This window comes from Heterocephalus glaber, unplaced genomic scaffold, assembly GCF_053883595.1.
Source record: "Heterocephalus glaber isolate CG9 unplaced genomic scaffold, H.glaber_assembly_v1.0 deba00001497, whole genome shotgun sequence".
Classification (NCBI taxonomy): domain Eukaryota; kingdom Metazoa; phylum Chordata; class Mammalia; order Rodentia; family Bathyergidae; genus Heterocephalus; species Heterocephalus glaber.
The window spans coordinates 46,194,429-46,211,224 of NW_028258320.1; the positions used below are offsets into that span (position 1 = coordinate 46,194,429).

The following is a 16,796-nucleotide window of genomic DNA, read 5'->3' on the forward strand; positions in this document are numbered from 1 at the left end:
TAACTTTGAATCTCCAAAACTGTGAACTCAAGTTAACTACCCTCAGGTATTTTGTTATAGTGACACAAGGCTGACAACCAAAGATGCTACTTCATCTTATGAGTCTATACTTACCCTAACTCCTAAATTATTTTTATTATAATCAAATTTCAAGACACAAATACATCATTAAAACTTACATTTCAATAAAGATTGAGCCAAAAGGTAAAATTCCTCCCAGGCAAACAATAACTGCAGGCTCCATAAACCTGGAAAATATTAAAATTAACAGTAAACTCCTAATATAATCTTCATATTCTACAACAGAAACTTCATCTGTTCATTAACAAACATTTATTGACTGCAATCAGTCATTCTCTACCTGGATGCCTTCTCTTACACTTCTCTTCCTGCAACACTAGCTCAAGTGTTTTTTCTTTAAAGGCTCCTGAGTCTTCCAGGAAGAGGTGGCTTTATGGCCCATTCTTCCACTGCCTCTTGAATATAATTTCTCTCCAACACATGGCACACTACACTGAAAATGTCTCATTACACACATCACACCTCACTAGATTATAAATGCTAGCAGGCAGAAGCTATTCATCTAGGTATTCCCAGGACCTTAACATAGCATCAGCACAGAAAAGACACTGAAATACTATGCCTAGGATGAACAAACTAAAATACTAAGAAGAAAATTTTTAAAAACTTGAGAGCTGGAAAATAAACTTAAAGATCATTTAACCTAGTTGTCTTTGTTTTATCAGAAGCCAAGCCCCACAGAGGGTAAAAGTGATCTATCTAAGGTGATACAGTCAATGAAAGGCAGATCTAGTAGTATTTAAAATTTTGGTTCCCATGTGATTTTTTTTTTTTCTTAAATCGAGATACACAAGAGTCTTCGTATACCTAACTGCGACCCATCTCTGATGAGGATGGTCATGTGTTATTCACACCTCTCTTTTATTATCTCTACTGAGTGATCAAGAGAAAAATTTTTTATTTCTGACTGTGTTTTTTCAACATTACCCTTCCCAGTAATGAGGTGAACATCAGGATATTGACGAATCCTAAAAGTCTAATACTGCTTTAGGAAAAAAAGTAGTTGAAAAAAAGACTCAAAGAATTTCTAGTCAAAGTCTCTCATAAGCACCAATCTAAGGAAAGAAAAAGAACTTGGGCAATTCCTAACACTAGAACATATCACTCTCCCCTAAACTATTTCATGGTATGGGGATTAAACCCAGGCCCTTCACACTGAGCTACATCTCCAGCTTTTCTTATTTTTTTGAGACACAGTCTCACTAAGTTGTCCAGGCTGGGCTCAAACTTGCAATCTTTCTGCCTCAGCCTCCCAGAATGCCAGGATTATAGGTATGTACCACCATGCCCAGCTTAGGGACTATTTTATTCAACCTTCATTTCTATACATATCGTTATCCTTTCATATCTAGAAAAGACAAAAAATAATCTTTACCTATGTGTGTAATTACTAGAATATATGCTGTATTTATAATACAGTAAAATATCTAAGAGCAAAGGCTTTTCTGTGCATGTGTTTATACTTTTTATAAATATAGCCTACTGCTCAGCTATTCTTATGAGGTGAAAAATGCAACAAATGTACAGTAAGATTGTTCTGTTTTTCTCTATTAAGAACTATGGGAACAGCCGGGGATTTAGCTCAGTGGTTTCGCCGTCTGCTGCGCAAGCACAAGGACCCGAGTTCAATCCCCGGTACCAAAAAATAAAATAAAATAAATTAAAATAAAAAAAAAACAAAAACAAAACTATGGGAACAAAACAAACTAGGAAAATAACAAAAGCAGAATAGCATACATCAACATAATATTCAATATACTACCTTTATTTGGGAGGGATGTGGATTCCTATTAAAAATTTTTTTGGGGCCAGGGATTTAGCTCATTGTTTTCGCCGCATGCTGCGCAAGCGCAAGGACCCAAGTTCAATCCCCAGTACCAAAAAAAAAAAAAATTTTCTTTAGTACATGTTTGCAGTACATAATGATTATGGAGGAGAGTTGGTACATGTATATAACACATCTTAATTCTCTTTTGTCCCCTATCATCCCACCCCTCCCTGTTTCTTTCTACTCTTGGTCATTTTCATTTGAAGAAGATTCATTTCTACTTTTTTTCCTTCAATTCTTTTTTTCCCCATCTCTTTTTCCCTCTCTCCATCTCCTATTCCACTTCTCATTTGAAAAAAATCTCCCTACTTCCTATTATCTATCTTTTACTTTGTGCTTTATATTTTGGGTTATGAGATATTTAAGCTTGTGTGTCTGCTTTACTTCACTGAACATTATGGTCTCAAGGTGTATTTGTGTACCTAAGAATGCCTAAAGTTTATCATTCTTTATGGCAAAGTAGTACTCCATTATGTATAAATGCCACATTTTTTTTATCCATCATCTGCTGATGAGCATATAGGCTGTTTCCAAGATTTAGCTCTTATAAATTGTGCTGCCATAAACATAGATATACCTGTATCACTCTAATAGGATGGCTTTAACTCTTTTGGGAAGATACCTAGAAGGGGAATAGCTAGGTCAAATGGAATTTCTATTTTCAGTTTTTTGAGGAATCTCCATATTAATTTCCATAGTGGTTGTACTAGTTTACATTCCCACCAACAATGTAGAGGGGCTCCTCCTTCACCACAGCCTAACATTTCTTATTATTTAATTTCTTGATGATTGCCATTCCTTCTGGAGTAAAACATACCACCCCATTGTTTTAATTTCCATTTAAAATGTTGAACATTTTTTCATGTATTTAAAGATGTTAGTTCTCTGTCCAAAGACTACTTAATATATTTTTTTTCTATTCTGTAGAATGTCTATTCACTCTGTTGGTTGTTTACTCTCCAGAATTTTTAAAAATTTGATATGATTCCATTTGTTGACTCACGGTATTATTTCCTGTGCCATTTTGGTTCTGTTCAAAAAGTCCTTGCCTGTGCCTATGCCTTCAAGAGTTTTACTCACTTTATCTTCCAGCAGACTGCGTCTATTTTAACATTTAAATCTTTGATCCATTTTTATTATTTTAATTTAGTACATGGTGAGATCTATGAGTCTAGACTCAATCTGCATGTGGATATCCAATTTTCTCAGCACCATTTATTAAACAGGCTATCTTTCCTCCAGCATGTTTTTTGGCCCCTTCATCAAAGATCAAATGGCTGAATGTGCCTGGGTTTTTTTCTGCTTCCTCTATTCTGTTCCAATGATCCAATGTCTGTTTCTGTGCTAGTACCACACTGTTTTTAATCACTGTATCTGTGTAATGAAACTTCAAATTTGGTATTACAATTTCTTGTGCTTTGCTTTTATTACCTAGGATTGCTTTTGCTATTTCAGGTCTCTTATGGTTCCACGTGAATTATAAAATTGTTTTCTCTAAATGTGTGAGGAATGCTGTTGGTATTTTGATTGGGACTGCTTCAATCTATGTATCAGTTTTGGAAGTATGGCCATTTTGACTATATTGGTCTGCCTATCTAGGAACATAGGCTATCTTTCCATTTTCTGATGTCCTCGTCAATCTCTTTGTTTAGAGTGATGTAATTTTTGTTGTAGAAGTCGTTCACTTCCTTGGTTAATTCCTCTAAATATTTAATTTTTCTTGATGCTGTTGTGAATGGTAATTGTTTTAACTTCTTTCTCAGTGAGTTCATTATTAGTGTATAGGAACACTTGATTTTTTTGTGTTGGATTTTGTATTCTACTACACTGCTGAATTTAAGTCATTAATTCTAGGACTCTTGGTAGCATGTTTGGGTCATGTAAGTAGAGGTTTATGTTATCTACAAATAATGATACTTTGACTTTGTCCTTTCCTATATGTATCCCCCCCTTTTATTTCCTTCTCTTCCCTGCTTGCTCTGGTTAATGTGTCAAGGACTATGCTGAAAGGGAATGGTGATAGTGGACACCCTTGTTCTTGATTTTAGAGTAAAAACTTTCAGTTTTCCCCCATTTAATATGTCAGCGTTAGGTTTGTCATAAATGACTTTTGCTAGATGTTTTTATTTTGTTACCGGGGATTGAACTTGGGACCTTGCACTTGCGAGGCTGGTGGTGGAACCATTGAGCTAAATACCTGGCCCATAAATGACTTTTATTGAACTGAGAAGATAAGGTCCCTCCAAATCTATTTAGGGTTTGGGGGTTTTTTATTATTATGAATGGTTGTTGGATTTTGGCAAAGGCTTTTTGTTATTTATCATGTAATTTTTAAGATTTGATTTTTGCATGTTGAACCATCCTTTAATCCCTGGGATGATGCCTACTTCATCATGGTGTATGATCTTTTTGATAATTTGCTGTATTCTGTTTGCCAGTGTCTTGTTGAGGATTTCTGCATCTATGTTCATTAGAGAAATTGGCCAGCAGTCCTTTTTTCTCTCTTCTAGTTTTGGAATCAGGGTAATTACTGCTAGCTTCCAAGGATGACCTTGGGAGTACTCCTTCCCTTTCTATTTCATTAGTTTGAGAAGTACTGGCATTAGATCTTGCCTAAAGTTTCTGTCGAATCCATCAGGTCCTGGGGTTTTCTTAGTTGACAAGTTTTTTAAATTACTGCTTCAATTTCAATCCCTGTTATTTGGTTATTCAGGATTTTTACATCTTCTTGGTTCAGTTGGTAATTTGTATGTATCTAGGGATCTCTCCATTTCTTCTGAGTTCTCCAATTTATTGGTGTATGGATTTGTGAAGTAGTTGCTAAAAATCTTCTGGATTTTAGCAGTGTCCATTGTGATTTTAACTTTTTCATTTCTAATGGCATTGTCTTTATTTTGATAAGAGTAGCTAACGGTTTTGTCTGTTTAGTCTTTCAAAGAACCAGTTCTTAGATTGATTCTTCTTTGTTTCTTTTTAAAGTCTCCATTGCATTAATTTCTACTGTTTTTTTTTCTCTTCCAGTACTGGAGATCGAACTCAGAACCTTGCGCTTGCAAGGCAGGCGTGATGCCCCTAAGCTATATCCCCAGCCCTCTGCTCTGTTCTTTATAAATCCCTTCCTTGTACTAACTCTAGATTTGGATTGTTCTTGTTTTTCTAGGATCTTGAAATCCATCATTAGGTTATTTGGGCTTATTTTGTTTTCCTGATCTGGGCAATCATAGCTGAAAAAACTTCCCTCTTAGGACTGCTTTCATTGTGACCCATTAAGTTCTGGTATGCTGTACTGTCATTATCATTTAATTCTAGGAACTGTCTTATTTTTTTATTTCTTCTGTGATCCTTTCATTATTCAAGAATGTGTTGTCTAATTTCCATTCATTTGCATAATCTCTGCTGTGCCTTTTACCCGACTTCTACTTTCATTGCACTATGATCTGATAATATGCTCAGCAAAATTTTGATTCTTTTGCATTTACTTAAGGCATGATTTTTTGGCCAGTATGTGGTCTATTTTGGAGAAAGTTCCACGAGCTGCCAAAAAAATGTGTATTCTGTTGTTGTCAGGTGAAACACTGTAATACATTTACGAAGTCCATTTGTTTCAAAAGTTTGGTTCAACTCCGATATTTCTTTTTTTGTTTAGTTAGTTGTGATAGTGAGTTATTGAGGTTTCCCACTATAATTGAACTGATGTTTTATATCTTTTATGTCCAGTAGTGTCTGTTTTATGGAGCTGGGTGTACTGTTGTTTGGTATATATATATATGTTTATAACTGTTATCTCTTCCCATTGAATTGTTCCCTTAACCAATATACAAAGTCCTTTTTTGATTCTCTTGATTAGTTTTGGCTTACAATTCCCTCTGTCTGAAAATAGGATATCTTCCCCTGTTTGTTTTTGGGTCCCCATCGCATGTAATACAGTTTTTCATCCTTTGATTTTTAATCTACAAATTTCTTTTTGGGTCAAAGGTGTTTCTCGTATACAGCATACTGCTAGATTTTGTTTCTTGATCCATTATGCTACTGTCTTTTAATTGGGAATTGAGATCTTACACATTGATACTTATAACTGATAAGTACTCACTTATTACTATCATTGTATTATTTTCTTGTTACTGACTTCCTTTCTCTTCTACTTAAATGTCTGGTTCATTCTACTGGAGCTTTTGGCATTGTTAGGTTCATTGTCTCTTTCTAGAATACACTGGAGAATTTTTTGGAGTGCTGGTTTGATGGTCATGGATTTCTTTTAATGTACTAACTTTAAAGGATACATATACATATATGTGAGTGTGTGCGCACACATGTGTCACTGCACTTAAATTTGCAACACAAAAATTAGAAATTTTTTTTTTTTTGGTACCGGGGATCGAACTCGTGTCCTTGCGCTTGCACAGCAGGCAGTGGAATCACTGAGCTAAATCCCCAGCCCCAGAAAACTAGAAATTTTAAAATGTTAATATTTTATGTTCAAAATCTGAAAAAAATACAAATTACTTCAAATTCAAAATCCATTAAAAGCCAGGCATGGTGGTGCATGCCTCTAATCCCAGTACTCAGTAGGCTGAGACAGGAGGAGTGCTGTGAGTTCAAGGCCAGCCTGAACTGCATAGTGAGACCTTGTCTCAAAAAAACCCAAAAACAAAAAAAATCCATTAAGAATAATAATTTCAAATACTTGTCATCCTTTGTGAGGACTAATCTTGATTTATGGGAGATCCTCAAGAACATGCTAGTATGTTTATCAAAGCATTTACCTATAAAAGGCACAAATATTTAGAAAGTGAAATAAAGGTATAACTTTACTAGTCCTAACAAGGCAGACTGATGGAAAAATTAAAATGAACAAATTCTGGGCTGGGGATTTAGCTCAGTGGTTTTGCCACCTGCTGCACAAGCGCCAAGGACCAGAGTTCGATCCTCAGTACCAAAAAAAAAAAGAACAAATTCCTAAGCTCAAATTTAAGACAGTCATTCTCATAAATACATGCCAATTCTAAATGCGGTATGTACACAATACAATAGCTGTGAGAACGTATATACTGTGAGAAACAATCACATAAACTGTAGCATTCTCTTTACCATTTTTTCTCCGGTATTGGACGAGGCACAGCATTGACACGGCAAGGGAAGTTGGGCTGACCTGACAGATTTCGGCCAAGTATTGTACCAACAAGATTTAGAGGAAGAATAACAAAAAAACAGATGCAACAAACAGCCACCTGTGAGTTAAATAAAAACTTGTGTAATTACTCAGAGTAACACTAATAAAAACAAGTATTAATAACACTAAATAAAAGACACTTAAAATTCAAACACAATTTGATCTCACAAAAAAAGTTTAAGTTCAATATGACCTAAAATTATATAAGATAAATACTAATGAAAATAGGGAAAGTATTAGAATTGAACCAAATATAAACTAAACTATTTCTTACCCATTTTGTCTGTTCTTCCACACTGTTTATTAACAAATGTTTATTCTCTTCTTTTTCTGCCAGCTTTTAACGTTTCTGTTATTTTATCTTTCATTTTTATAACTAACTTATGTGTCTATTTTATTGTGCCCTTAATTATGCCCAAAGAGCTTTACATACATCATTCTCCTAGTTTACACATGAAGAAAATGAACTCATAGAGGTTAGGTAACTTTCCATTCACAAAGCTGGTAGGCAGCCGGACTAAAATTTCAAATAAGATTTCCAGCCTCAAAGCTTGAGATCTTTTCTATCCTACACTGCTTGGAAACCTAACAAAAGGAGCCTATCTCATTTTAAGCATACATGGGTTGTTACTAAAATAACACAAGTACTTCTCTGCTCATTAGTAGTCCAAAGTCTAAAATTATAGAGAAGGCCATACAGAGATCCTAGAAGCAAAGTAGACAATTAGAAAAATATTTTTGTAGTTTTTATTAAATCTAGTATGCAAGGACATACAAACTCTTTTCTGGTCAGAATCTAGTTAAGATCACCCTGAAATCTAAAATGAAGAATGTGAATCATCTCTAAAATCTCAGTTACACATTTGGGATTCCAATTTTTAAGAAAAGGTGAAGGAAAACTGAAGAAATTAAGAGAAATGAAGAGGTATAGGGTAAAATGATCAATCTACAGAGATCAAAAGGTAACAATCTCCTTTGAGGCAACATTAGTGAAAACTCTATAAAACTCATAAATGCATAAGTTATAAGAGAGCTCTACAATCCCATTTTAAAGGTCAGAATTAGGAATTCTCAGTTTAAACCTATGAATATGAACTTATACTCACATAACAAGAATATGTGAAATACAGATGCTTTTAACATGTTTTAATTATTATAACTGTACATACAACTTATACATATGTAGGGGGTAAATTCTGTCTCAATTTTTGCTTCTGACTGCCTACTTGTTACTACAAAGTTTAACACATTACTATGAACCTTAACACACTAATAAAGACCTTTGTATTTTCCCTTTAATTTACCAGAACTCTAATTTCAAATGAGAATTAAAGAGAAGCAGAAAGACTTTCAAACTGTTCCACAGAACTTTCAGGTCCCAAAGAGCATTTGAAATTCTATGAGCATATGGTTTCAAATCCTCTTCAAAATATTTTTTTAAAAATATTTTTTTAAAAATCTAACTAAGGGCCAGGGATTTAGCTCAGTGGTTTCATCGCCTGCTGTGCAAGTGCAAGGACCTGAGTTCGATCCCCGGTACCAAAAAAAAAAAAAATCTAATTAAAAATATACAGAACTGAATGAATTCTATACCAAATTTTTTTTTCCTGGTACCGGGGATTGAACTCAGGACCTTGTGCTTGCCAAGCAGGTGCTGCACCACTGAGCTACACCCCCAGCCCTATACCAAATTTTAATACAAAAGAGATACCTTTGCCAGATTGACTCCATTTTCAAGTAAACCTCACAATAATGATAATGTTTCTCCTGCTAATTACTGATTGTATACATTTGAACTTCTGGTAAATGTCATTAATTAGAAAGGTTTGTAAAGCTATACTGTTTTTTTTGTTTTGTTTTTCCTCCCATCTACCATCCCAATTCAGACCTGCACATATTTGCTCACTGAAGTTGAAGCAAAGGTCCTACTATTCTAAGTGCCAGATGAAGGAGGGTACATTTAGCTTTCTGTGCACATTACATACAAGAATCAATAAAGTAACCTATTGACAGTCTTGTCAAGACATTATCTATTGTTTAGCACCTGTTTTAAAAATTTTCCTTTGTATGACTTTATATGTGATTTAAAAATGTGAACTGTTTGTTAGAAATTATAGTGATTAAACTGTGAAATCAATTCCCTACTCCTTTACTTTCAAGTTCTTGATAAGTTTACTTAAAGAAATCTCAGAGACTGTAAGGAAAGCTATTTAAAAAAAAAAAATCACAGGAAATTAACTCTTACGTGAAGTCACAATTTTCCTCAATATGGACATTCAACCAAATAAACTGGTAGCTGAAGAAGATACGATTGACCTGTTACTCATAATCCTTAATATTAGATTTGTATTCATCAAAACTGTATTGGTCTCATTAAATTCAGAGTGTTGAAATACTGGATTTGCAAACCATATTTATATAAATAAAATCACAGTTATATCTGTTTTCTACACGGAGCTTTTACATGAAGGTTTCATTTAAAAATGAAATTTAGGGCCTGGGATGCACCTCAGTGGCGCAGCGCCTGCCTGGGAAGCACAAGGTCCTTAGTTTGATCCCCGGTACTGGTGAGGGGGAGGGATGAAATTTAGCAGCTGGAAGTTCAAAATCCTTTGGTCTAATACACTGGTGAAATCCTGGAACTCAAGCCAATGCAGGGCTTACCACTATCCCACTGACCCCTATGTCACAATTCACTGACAGGAGGAGAGGCAGTGGGGAGAGGAAAGACTTATTCCACATGGAGGGCCGCCCTATCTATAAAATCAAGAAGTTAGAAACAAGTACATTTTAGCAAATGGAATCTAATTGTATAAAATGGGTAATATATTATGGCAAATTGAGGTTTATCAAAGGAATGTAAGACTTTTCAAATTAGAAAATAAATCACTGCCATTCATCACTATCTCAAGAGATGCAGAAAATGTCATGTGTGCTGGTACATGCCTATAATCCCAACACTCAGAGGCTGAGGCAGAAGGAGGGAGGGGGAGGGGGAAGGGGAGAGAGAAAAGCTGCTGCAAAACCCAAAATTCATTCCCAACAAAAATTCTCAGCAAACTACAAACAGAAAGGAAACTTTATCAATTTGATGAAGGGCATCCAGAAAAAAAACTGCAACTAACATCTAACTTTAAAGAACAAGACCAAATACTTCTCCCCAAGACTGGGTACAAGGCAAGGATGTCTGCTTTCACCACTTCTATTGAAAAAAAGATAGATGGCAAAGGGAAAGAGAGAGGAAAAGAAAAGAGGAGAGGAGGAAGGGCAGAGAAAATATGATTTTGAGCTGATCACTAACCAAAGGTCTTAAATTTTTTTGCCCTGTAAGACAGGGATAACTATACATCAAGCTCTATGTCTTTTAAGTTCTTTTTTTTTATTTTTTATTTTTTGAGTTCTTTTAAAAACAAGATGAGATAATGAGTACAAAAATACCTTGAAAACTAAAAAGCATGCTACAAATGCATGATTATCTGTTATTATAATTTTTTTTTGGTACTGGGGATCGAACGTGGGTCCTTAGCTTGCAAGGTAGGCGGTGGAACCACTGAGCTAAATCTCCGGCCCTGTTCTTATTATAATTTATCTTTCTGAGAAGCTCAGCTGTTCCCAGCACCCGGAAAGAAGCTCCCCGCCTCCATCCCAGGCTCCTAGGGCAGAGAAGCTCAGCCAGTCCCAGCACCCGGAAGGAAGCTCCCCGCCTCCATCCCAGGCTCCTAGGGCAGAGAAGCTGAGCCAGTCCCAGCACCTGGAAGGAAGCTCCCTGCCTCCATTCCAGGCTCCTAGGGCAGAGAAGCTCAGCCAGTCCCAGCACCCGGAAGGAAGCTCCCCACCTCGATCCCAGGCTCCTAGGGTAGAGAAGCTCAGCCAGTCCCAGCACCCGGAAGGAAGTTCCCTGCCTCTATCCCAGGTTCCTATGGCAGAGAAGCTGAGCCAGTCCCAGCACCCAGAAGGAAGCTCCCCATCTCCATCCCAGGCTCCTAGGGCAGAGAAGCTGAGCCGGTCCCAGCACCCAGAAGGAAGCTCCCCCGCTGCCATCCCAAGCTCCTAGGGCAGAGAAGGTGAGCCATGTGGGTGCCAGAAGCACCCCCACCCATGGAAATGAGAAGACACGGAAACAAGTCTCAAAAACAGACTTCTGGATCACCTACAGCAACCCAAGGGAAACGAGATGGAACACTCTGATACTCAACCACCTGGACTCTCTGAACTGGCAACAAAAGAGGATCTGGGAAAAATGAAGTCAGAAATAATTACTCAGATAACAGCAAAGATTTTGCTCATGGTGCAAGACATGATTAATAAATCTAGAGAGGACACAGATTAAAAAAATAGAGGATCTGAGGAACATGATGGAATCCCAACATAGGAAACAAATGGAATCCATAAAACAGATACAAACAGATTTCCAAGAGATTAAAAACTCCATCAAAAGTCTGCACAGCAGAATGAATCAATGTGAGGATAGACTTTCACATATAGAAGATAAGATTGCAATTAGTGAGGTGGAAAAGAAAAAGTGCTTTAAAATTGTAAGGAAACATAAGAAATCAATCCAGCAGCTGCTAGATAATGCAAAGAAGAATAACATAAGACTGATTGGAGTCAATGAAGAAAGAGGATAGAGTACAGATGACATAAAAAAACTGTTCACAGAAGTGATGGCAGAAAACTTCCCAAGGAGGGGAAAAGAACTTGACGTACAGATAAGTGAGGCATATAGGACTCCAGCTAGCCTTGATCAAAAAAAATCTACACCTAGGCATATAATAGTTAGGATTCTGGAAATCCAACAGAAGAAAAAAATTCTACAAGCATTGAGAGAAAAGAAACAAATCACATACAAAGGAAAGCCCACCAGAATCACAGCAGACTTCTCAATGCAAACCCTCAAGGCAAGAAGAGCTTGGAGTGATGTATTTCAAGCCCTAAAGGAAAACAGCCTCCAACCCAGATTGATGGACCCTGCAAAACTATCTTTCAAAACTGATCAAGAAATAAGATACTTTCATGACAAAGAGCACCTCAGGAACTTCATGAATATCAAACCGGCACTCCAAAACATTTTAGACAATACCCTAGCAAAAGACAATGAGGATCACAACCCCAGGAAACCCAGCAGAATGAATCAATTGGGCGTGACAAATTAAACGCAAAGGGGGAGAACCCAACAAAAAGAAAAAGTCATGACAAGGCTTTTAAAACTTTTAACTTCATCTCCCTAACGAGGGTATAATTCAATCTTATTATTGTATTGATTAGTATTTTTCTGATTCTAGAGTTGCATACCATTCCTTGTGCTATACTGGCTATTTATCATCTTCTTATGTCTGTCTACATTTTAATTGGGTTGTCTATTAATGAGCTCTAAGAATTCTTTATATATTCTGGTCATAGGTTATATGTATTGTAAATATGGTCTGTTTAAGGACTACTTTTCATTTTAATGATGTCATTTAAAGTTCTAAATTTTGATGGAATCTCATTTATCAATTTTTTTCTTTTATACATCATGTTTTTGGTATCCTAGGTAGTTCTTGCCTACCCTGAATTCATAAATATTTTCCCTTATAATTTCTTCTTAAAGTTTTATACTTTTAGGCTTTCATATTTAGGTTCATAGATCCCTTCAAGTTATTTTCATGTATGGAAAAAAAAGGGTTGAGGTTAATTTTTTGTATACGGATACCAGGTGTTCTAGTGCCATTTGCTGAAAACACTATCTCTTCCTCGGCTCTTGAATTGCGTTTATATTCTATAAAATGCTAATGTTAAATAATCTTTCAAAACTCAGTGGACCATATATGTGTGCTTCTATTTCTAGATTTTCTGTCTTATTCCAACGATTTGGAATAATGTCTTTCCTTACACCAACACTGCCTTGATTACTGTAGCTTTAGAAGAAGTCTTAAAATTAGGTACTAAACATCATCCAACACTGTTTTTATTTTTGTTTTTAACTTTTCTAGGTCCTTTGTACTCCTACATAACTTTTAAATTTCAATGTCCAGTTCTTCATTTATAGCAAGTATACACAGACCTGAATTTTTATATATACCTTGTGTTTTCTAATCCTGCTAAATTCAAGTACAAGTTCTAGGGGCTCCTAGAGATTTCTTAGTATTTTCTCTGTAAATGATCATTTCATCTACATATCAAGATTTTGCTTCTGCCATACCACTCCTATCCTAGTTATGTCATTTTATTGCCAGACTATTTTGGTGGGGATTAGGTTTCAAAGTTTAATGGACAGATAAAGAGTAAGCATATCTGCCCTTGTTCCCCACCTTAAGGAGAAAGCATTGTATCTTCTCCATTTATATAAGGCATTCTTGCTGGAAGTATGGAGTACATGTCTTTAATTTGTTGAGAAGGTTCTGTTCTACTTCTAGGCTCCTGATAGCTTTTACCATGAACCGCTGTAGAATTTAGACCAATACTTTTTCTCCAACTAGTGGCAGGATCATATGGCTTTTTCCTTTCCTCTGTTAAAATGATGACTTTTGGGGGTGGATCTTCCAATGCTGAACCAATACTGCCATCCCTATAACGAAACTGCTTTCTACATCCTGCCAGATCTGACTTCCAATAGTTTGTTTTGTTAAACAAATCTCTATCTATGTTCATACTTTTTTCTTCTATTATCTTTATCCAGTTTTAGGATTAGCACAATGTTGATTTCCTTAAATGAGGGGAGAAGAGTTCCTTCGTTTCTTGTCTTTTCTGCTTTAATTGTTTGATATAATTTATCAGTTAAAATGTATATGAGCCTGTTGTTGTTGTTGTCATATAGGTAGGTGTTTCAAGCTAGGAATATACTTTCTTTAATAGGTGCTATTCAAATTTTATATTTCCTCCAGAGTTAGTTTCATTAATTTGTCTTCCAAGGTACTTCTTAGAAGTTTTCAAATTTATTTCAAAAACCATTTTTGTAATATGCTTTCTATATCCTTTTAAATTCTGTAAAATCTATGGTAATGTTTCCTAGATCTTAATATTGTAATTTTTAAAATGTATAACTGATATTGTGTAACAGGAAGAAAAGGTCTAAAAGAGCAGGGGAATTGGGAGGGGTAGGGGAAGGGAAAAAAGGGAAAGGAAAAAATGAGAAGAGGAATAAAAATGGAAACAAGGTCTTTGCAAATAGGGCAGTGTGGAGGGGGTGAAGGGAGGGCAAGGGAAGTTGAAAAAAATAAGAACCAAGATACTCATGTAAAGGTACTAGATCCCAATGATGAATGTAACTGTATTTTATACCAAAAATGTACCAATAAACTTAATGGGAAAAAAAAAAATTATCTTTCTATGTCCGGCATGTCTGTCTTCAGCATTCCATGTTACTTGTCTCCTCCCTGATCTCAGGTTCTTTTTCAACTTACTCAGCAGATCTCTGTTTTTATCCAAGTTACTAATAATCACTTGAGTCGGTCAGAGTTAATATCTATCATATTCTACTAAAGGATAGTATGTGATACACTATGGGTAATATCCCAATATCTGTAACTGTTTATTTTGGCCACATTTCCCTGTGTTGACCGTAAGACAGACGCTTTATATTCCTTTGTTCTTCTATTCTTCTAATATCTCCCAAAAAGAGGAAATGAAGTTATTCTAGCATTTTACTTTAATTAATCCATACTGACTTCTAGTATTTTCCTTTTTTTTTTTTGGTACTGGGGATCGAACTCGGAACCTTGTGCTTATGAGGCAGATGCTGGAATCACTGAGCTAAATCCCCGGCCCTGACTTCTAATATTAACTGTTATTTTAAAAATAAATTTTAGTAATACATTATAAAACCTTATTTCATCAACATCAACTTCACTACATTTTGAAAAGTAGAATCTTCTTACTTTTATTTCCTTCCAGAACAGTAGTTTGCCTATGTCCAGTTTTATAATACTTCTGCCTTCAACACTCCAACATTACTTATCATATGCTCTTTCCATATCTCTAAATGGTTCTTATATACCCAAACAGACTTTCACCTAAAGTAGCTGAATCCTCCCCCTACAATATGCAAACAGTAAAGAAAGGTATGTCAAAGATTTATCATTGCACACTGAGCTGAGTAACGTTTTGAGTAGAAAGGTGTTTAGCTGTCATGTTACCTTGCCTTTTTGAATTTTAAAACTCAACTTGCTTCTTTGTCCTCTGAAAGCTTACAACATCATATAAGGGATCTAAGATTTACAGCTTACAAAAGACTCCATACCAAAATCCTTTCTCAGAACATCCTGGCAAATCTATTCCCATCCCCAAGTAACTCTCATAGGACTAAACCCTCAGGGTGGAACACCTAAATGATCACTGGGCAAATCTGCAAAAGAAAAAAAGCTTTACCTTCCCAGAACCACTCTAATTTCAAGTGTTCTCTTTCATTCTCTATAGTTATCTCTGCTACAACATTCCAACTTCAGAAGAGGCTTACATATCTTTGAACAGTCTGCCTCATGTTTCATCTAAATGTGCTCTTCCATCTCAAAATATTCCTGACTCTAGACACCATTCCTTCAACCTCGGACACTAGATATTAGTTCAGAATATCATTACAAACTTCTACCAGTATTTATCTTTATTAAGCTTCTAAAACTGACTATTGTTGAACATGTTTAATTTGACATGGATTTAATGGTCTTATTAAATGGTCTAACATATAATTTTACGTGCCTGAACAGAGAAGTTACGGTACAAAGACAAACTTCACCCACTTTTGGGGGTTTTTTTTTGGGGGGGGAGTTGTTTTTGTTTTGAGACAAGATCTTGCTATGTAGTCCAGGCTGGCTTGAATTCCTGGGAGTCCCCCACACCTCAGCCTCCCGAGTGCTAGTGCTGGTATTAGAGGCGTGTGTCACCATGCCCAGCTTTCCATCCACTTTCACTCTTAAGACTACTCCTGTAACACCAGCAGTATTCTTTTTTTAATAACAAGACATTTATTGGTATATTTTAGGGTTATATAATGAAAACACTCATCATAGGGAATTTGCACCTTGTACATGGAATTTTGACTAAATTCCACATCAAAAGTAGAGAAAATCTTATTTTTCTGGTATCTCTAAGGAAGAAATCAGAAGCCTGAAGTCACTAAGATTGTATTAAATAAAAGATAGCCTCTTTAATAAATGGTGCTAGAAAAACTGGATTTCAACCTGCCAAAGATTAAAACTAGGCCCATATCTTTCACCATGCACTAAACTAAAATCGAAGTAGATCAAAGATCTAAATATTAAAACAGAAACACTAAACTTGCTGGAAGATAGGTAGGTAGAACTCTTGAAGACATTGGCACAGGTAAAAACTTTATTAACAAAACTTCAGTAGCACAGGAACTAGCACAAAGAATAAACAACTAGGATCTCATCTTACTAAAAAGCTGCTGCACTGCAAGAGAAACTACCAACAGAGCTAAGAGACAACTTACAATGTGGGAAAAAATTTTTACCCGCTGTTTCTCAAAGGACTACCATCTAGAATATATAAAGAACTTAAAAAACTCAGACCTCCCAAATTTAAAGACCCAATTACTTTGGCTTGAAAAAGAAATTCATTTTTGAAGAAAGTGTCAAAATATTCCCAACTCCTACTAATTAAATGGTATTAATGATTTAATAAAAACATACATTCAAGGTATCTTGGGAAAATGTGGGCTATAAAACAACCAAAATTCTGTGGAATTTCTGTGAATCCACTGATAACTGCTAGATAACCAAA

General features: G+C 35.7%; 1 protein-coding gene across 5 annotated transcripts in view; it reads right to left on the reverse strand.

Moving 5' to 3' along the window:
- Nucleotides 1-16,796, reverse strand: part of Tm9sf3 (transmembrane 9 superfamily member 3) — a 78,502-nt gene that overhangs the window by 12,868 nt on the left and 48,838 nt on the right. For all 5 annotated transcript variants that reach the window (XM_004838577.4, XM_021253131.2, XM_021253130.2 and 2 more), the window contains 2 exons: nt 6,998-7,137; nt 180-248 (listed from right to left, as the gene is read on the reverse strand). In XM_004838577.4, coding sequence (XP_004838634.1) covers nt 180-248; nt 6,998-7,137 — 209 coding nt within the window. The remainder of the gene's footprint in view (nt 1-179; nt 249-6,997; nt 7,138-16,796) is intronic.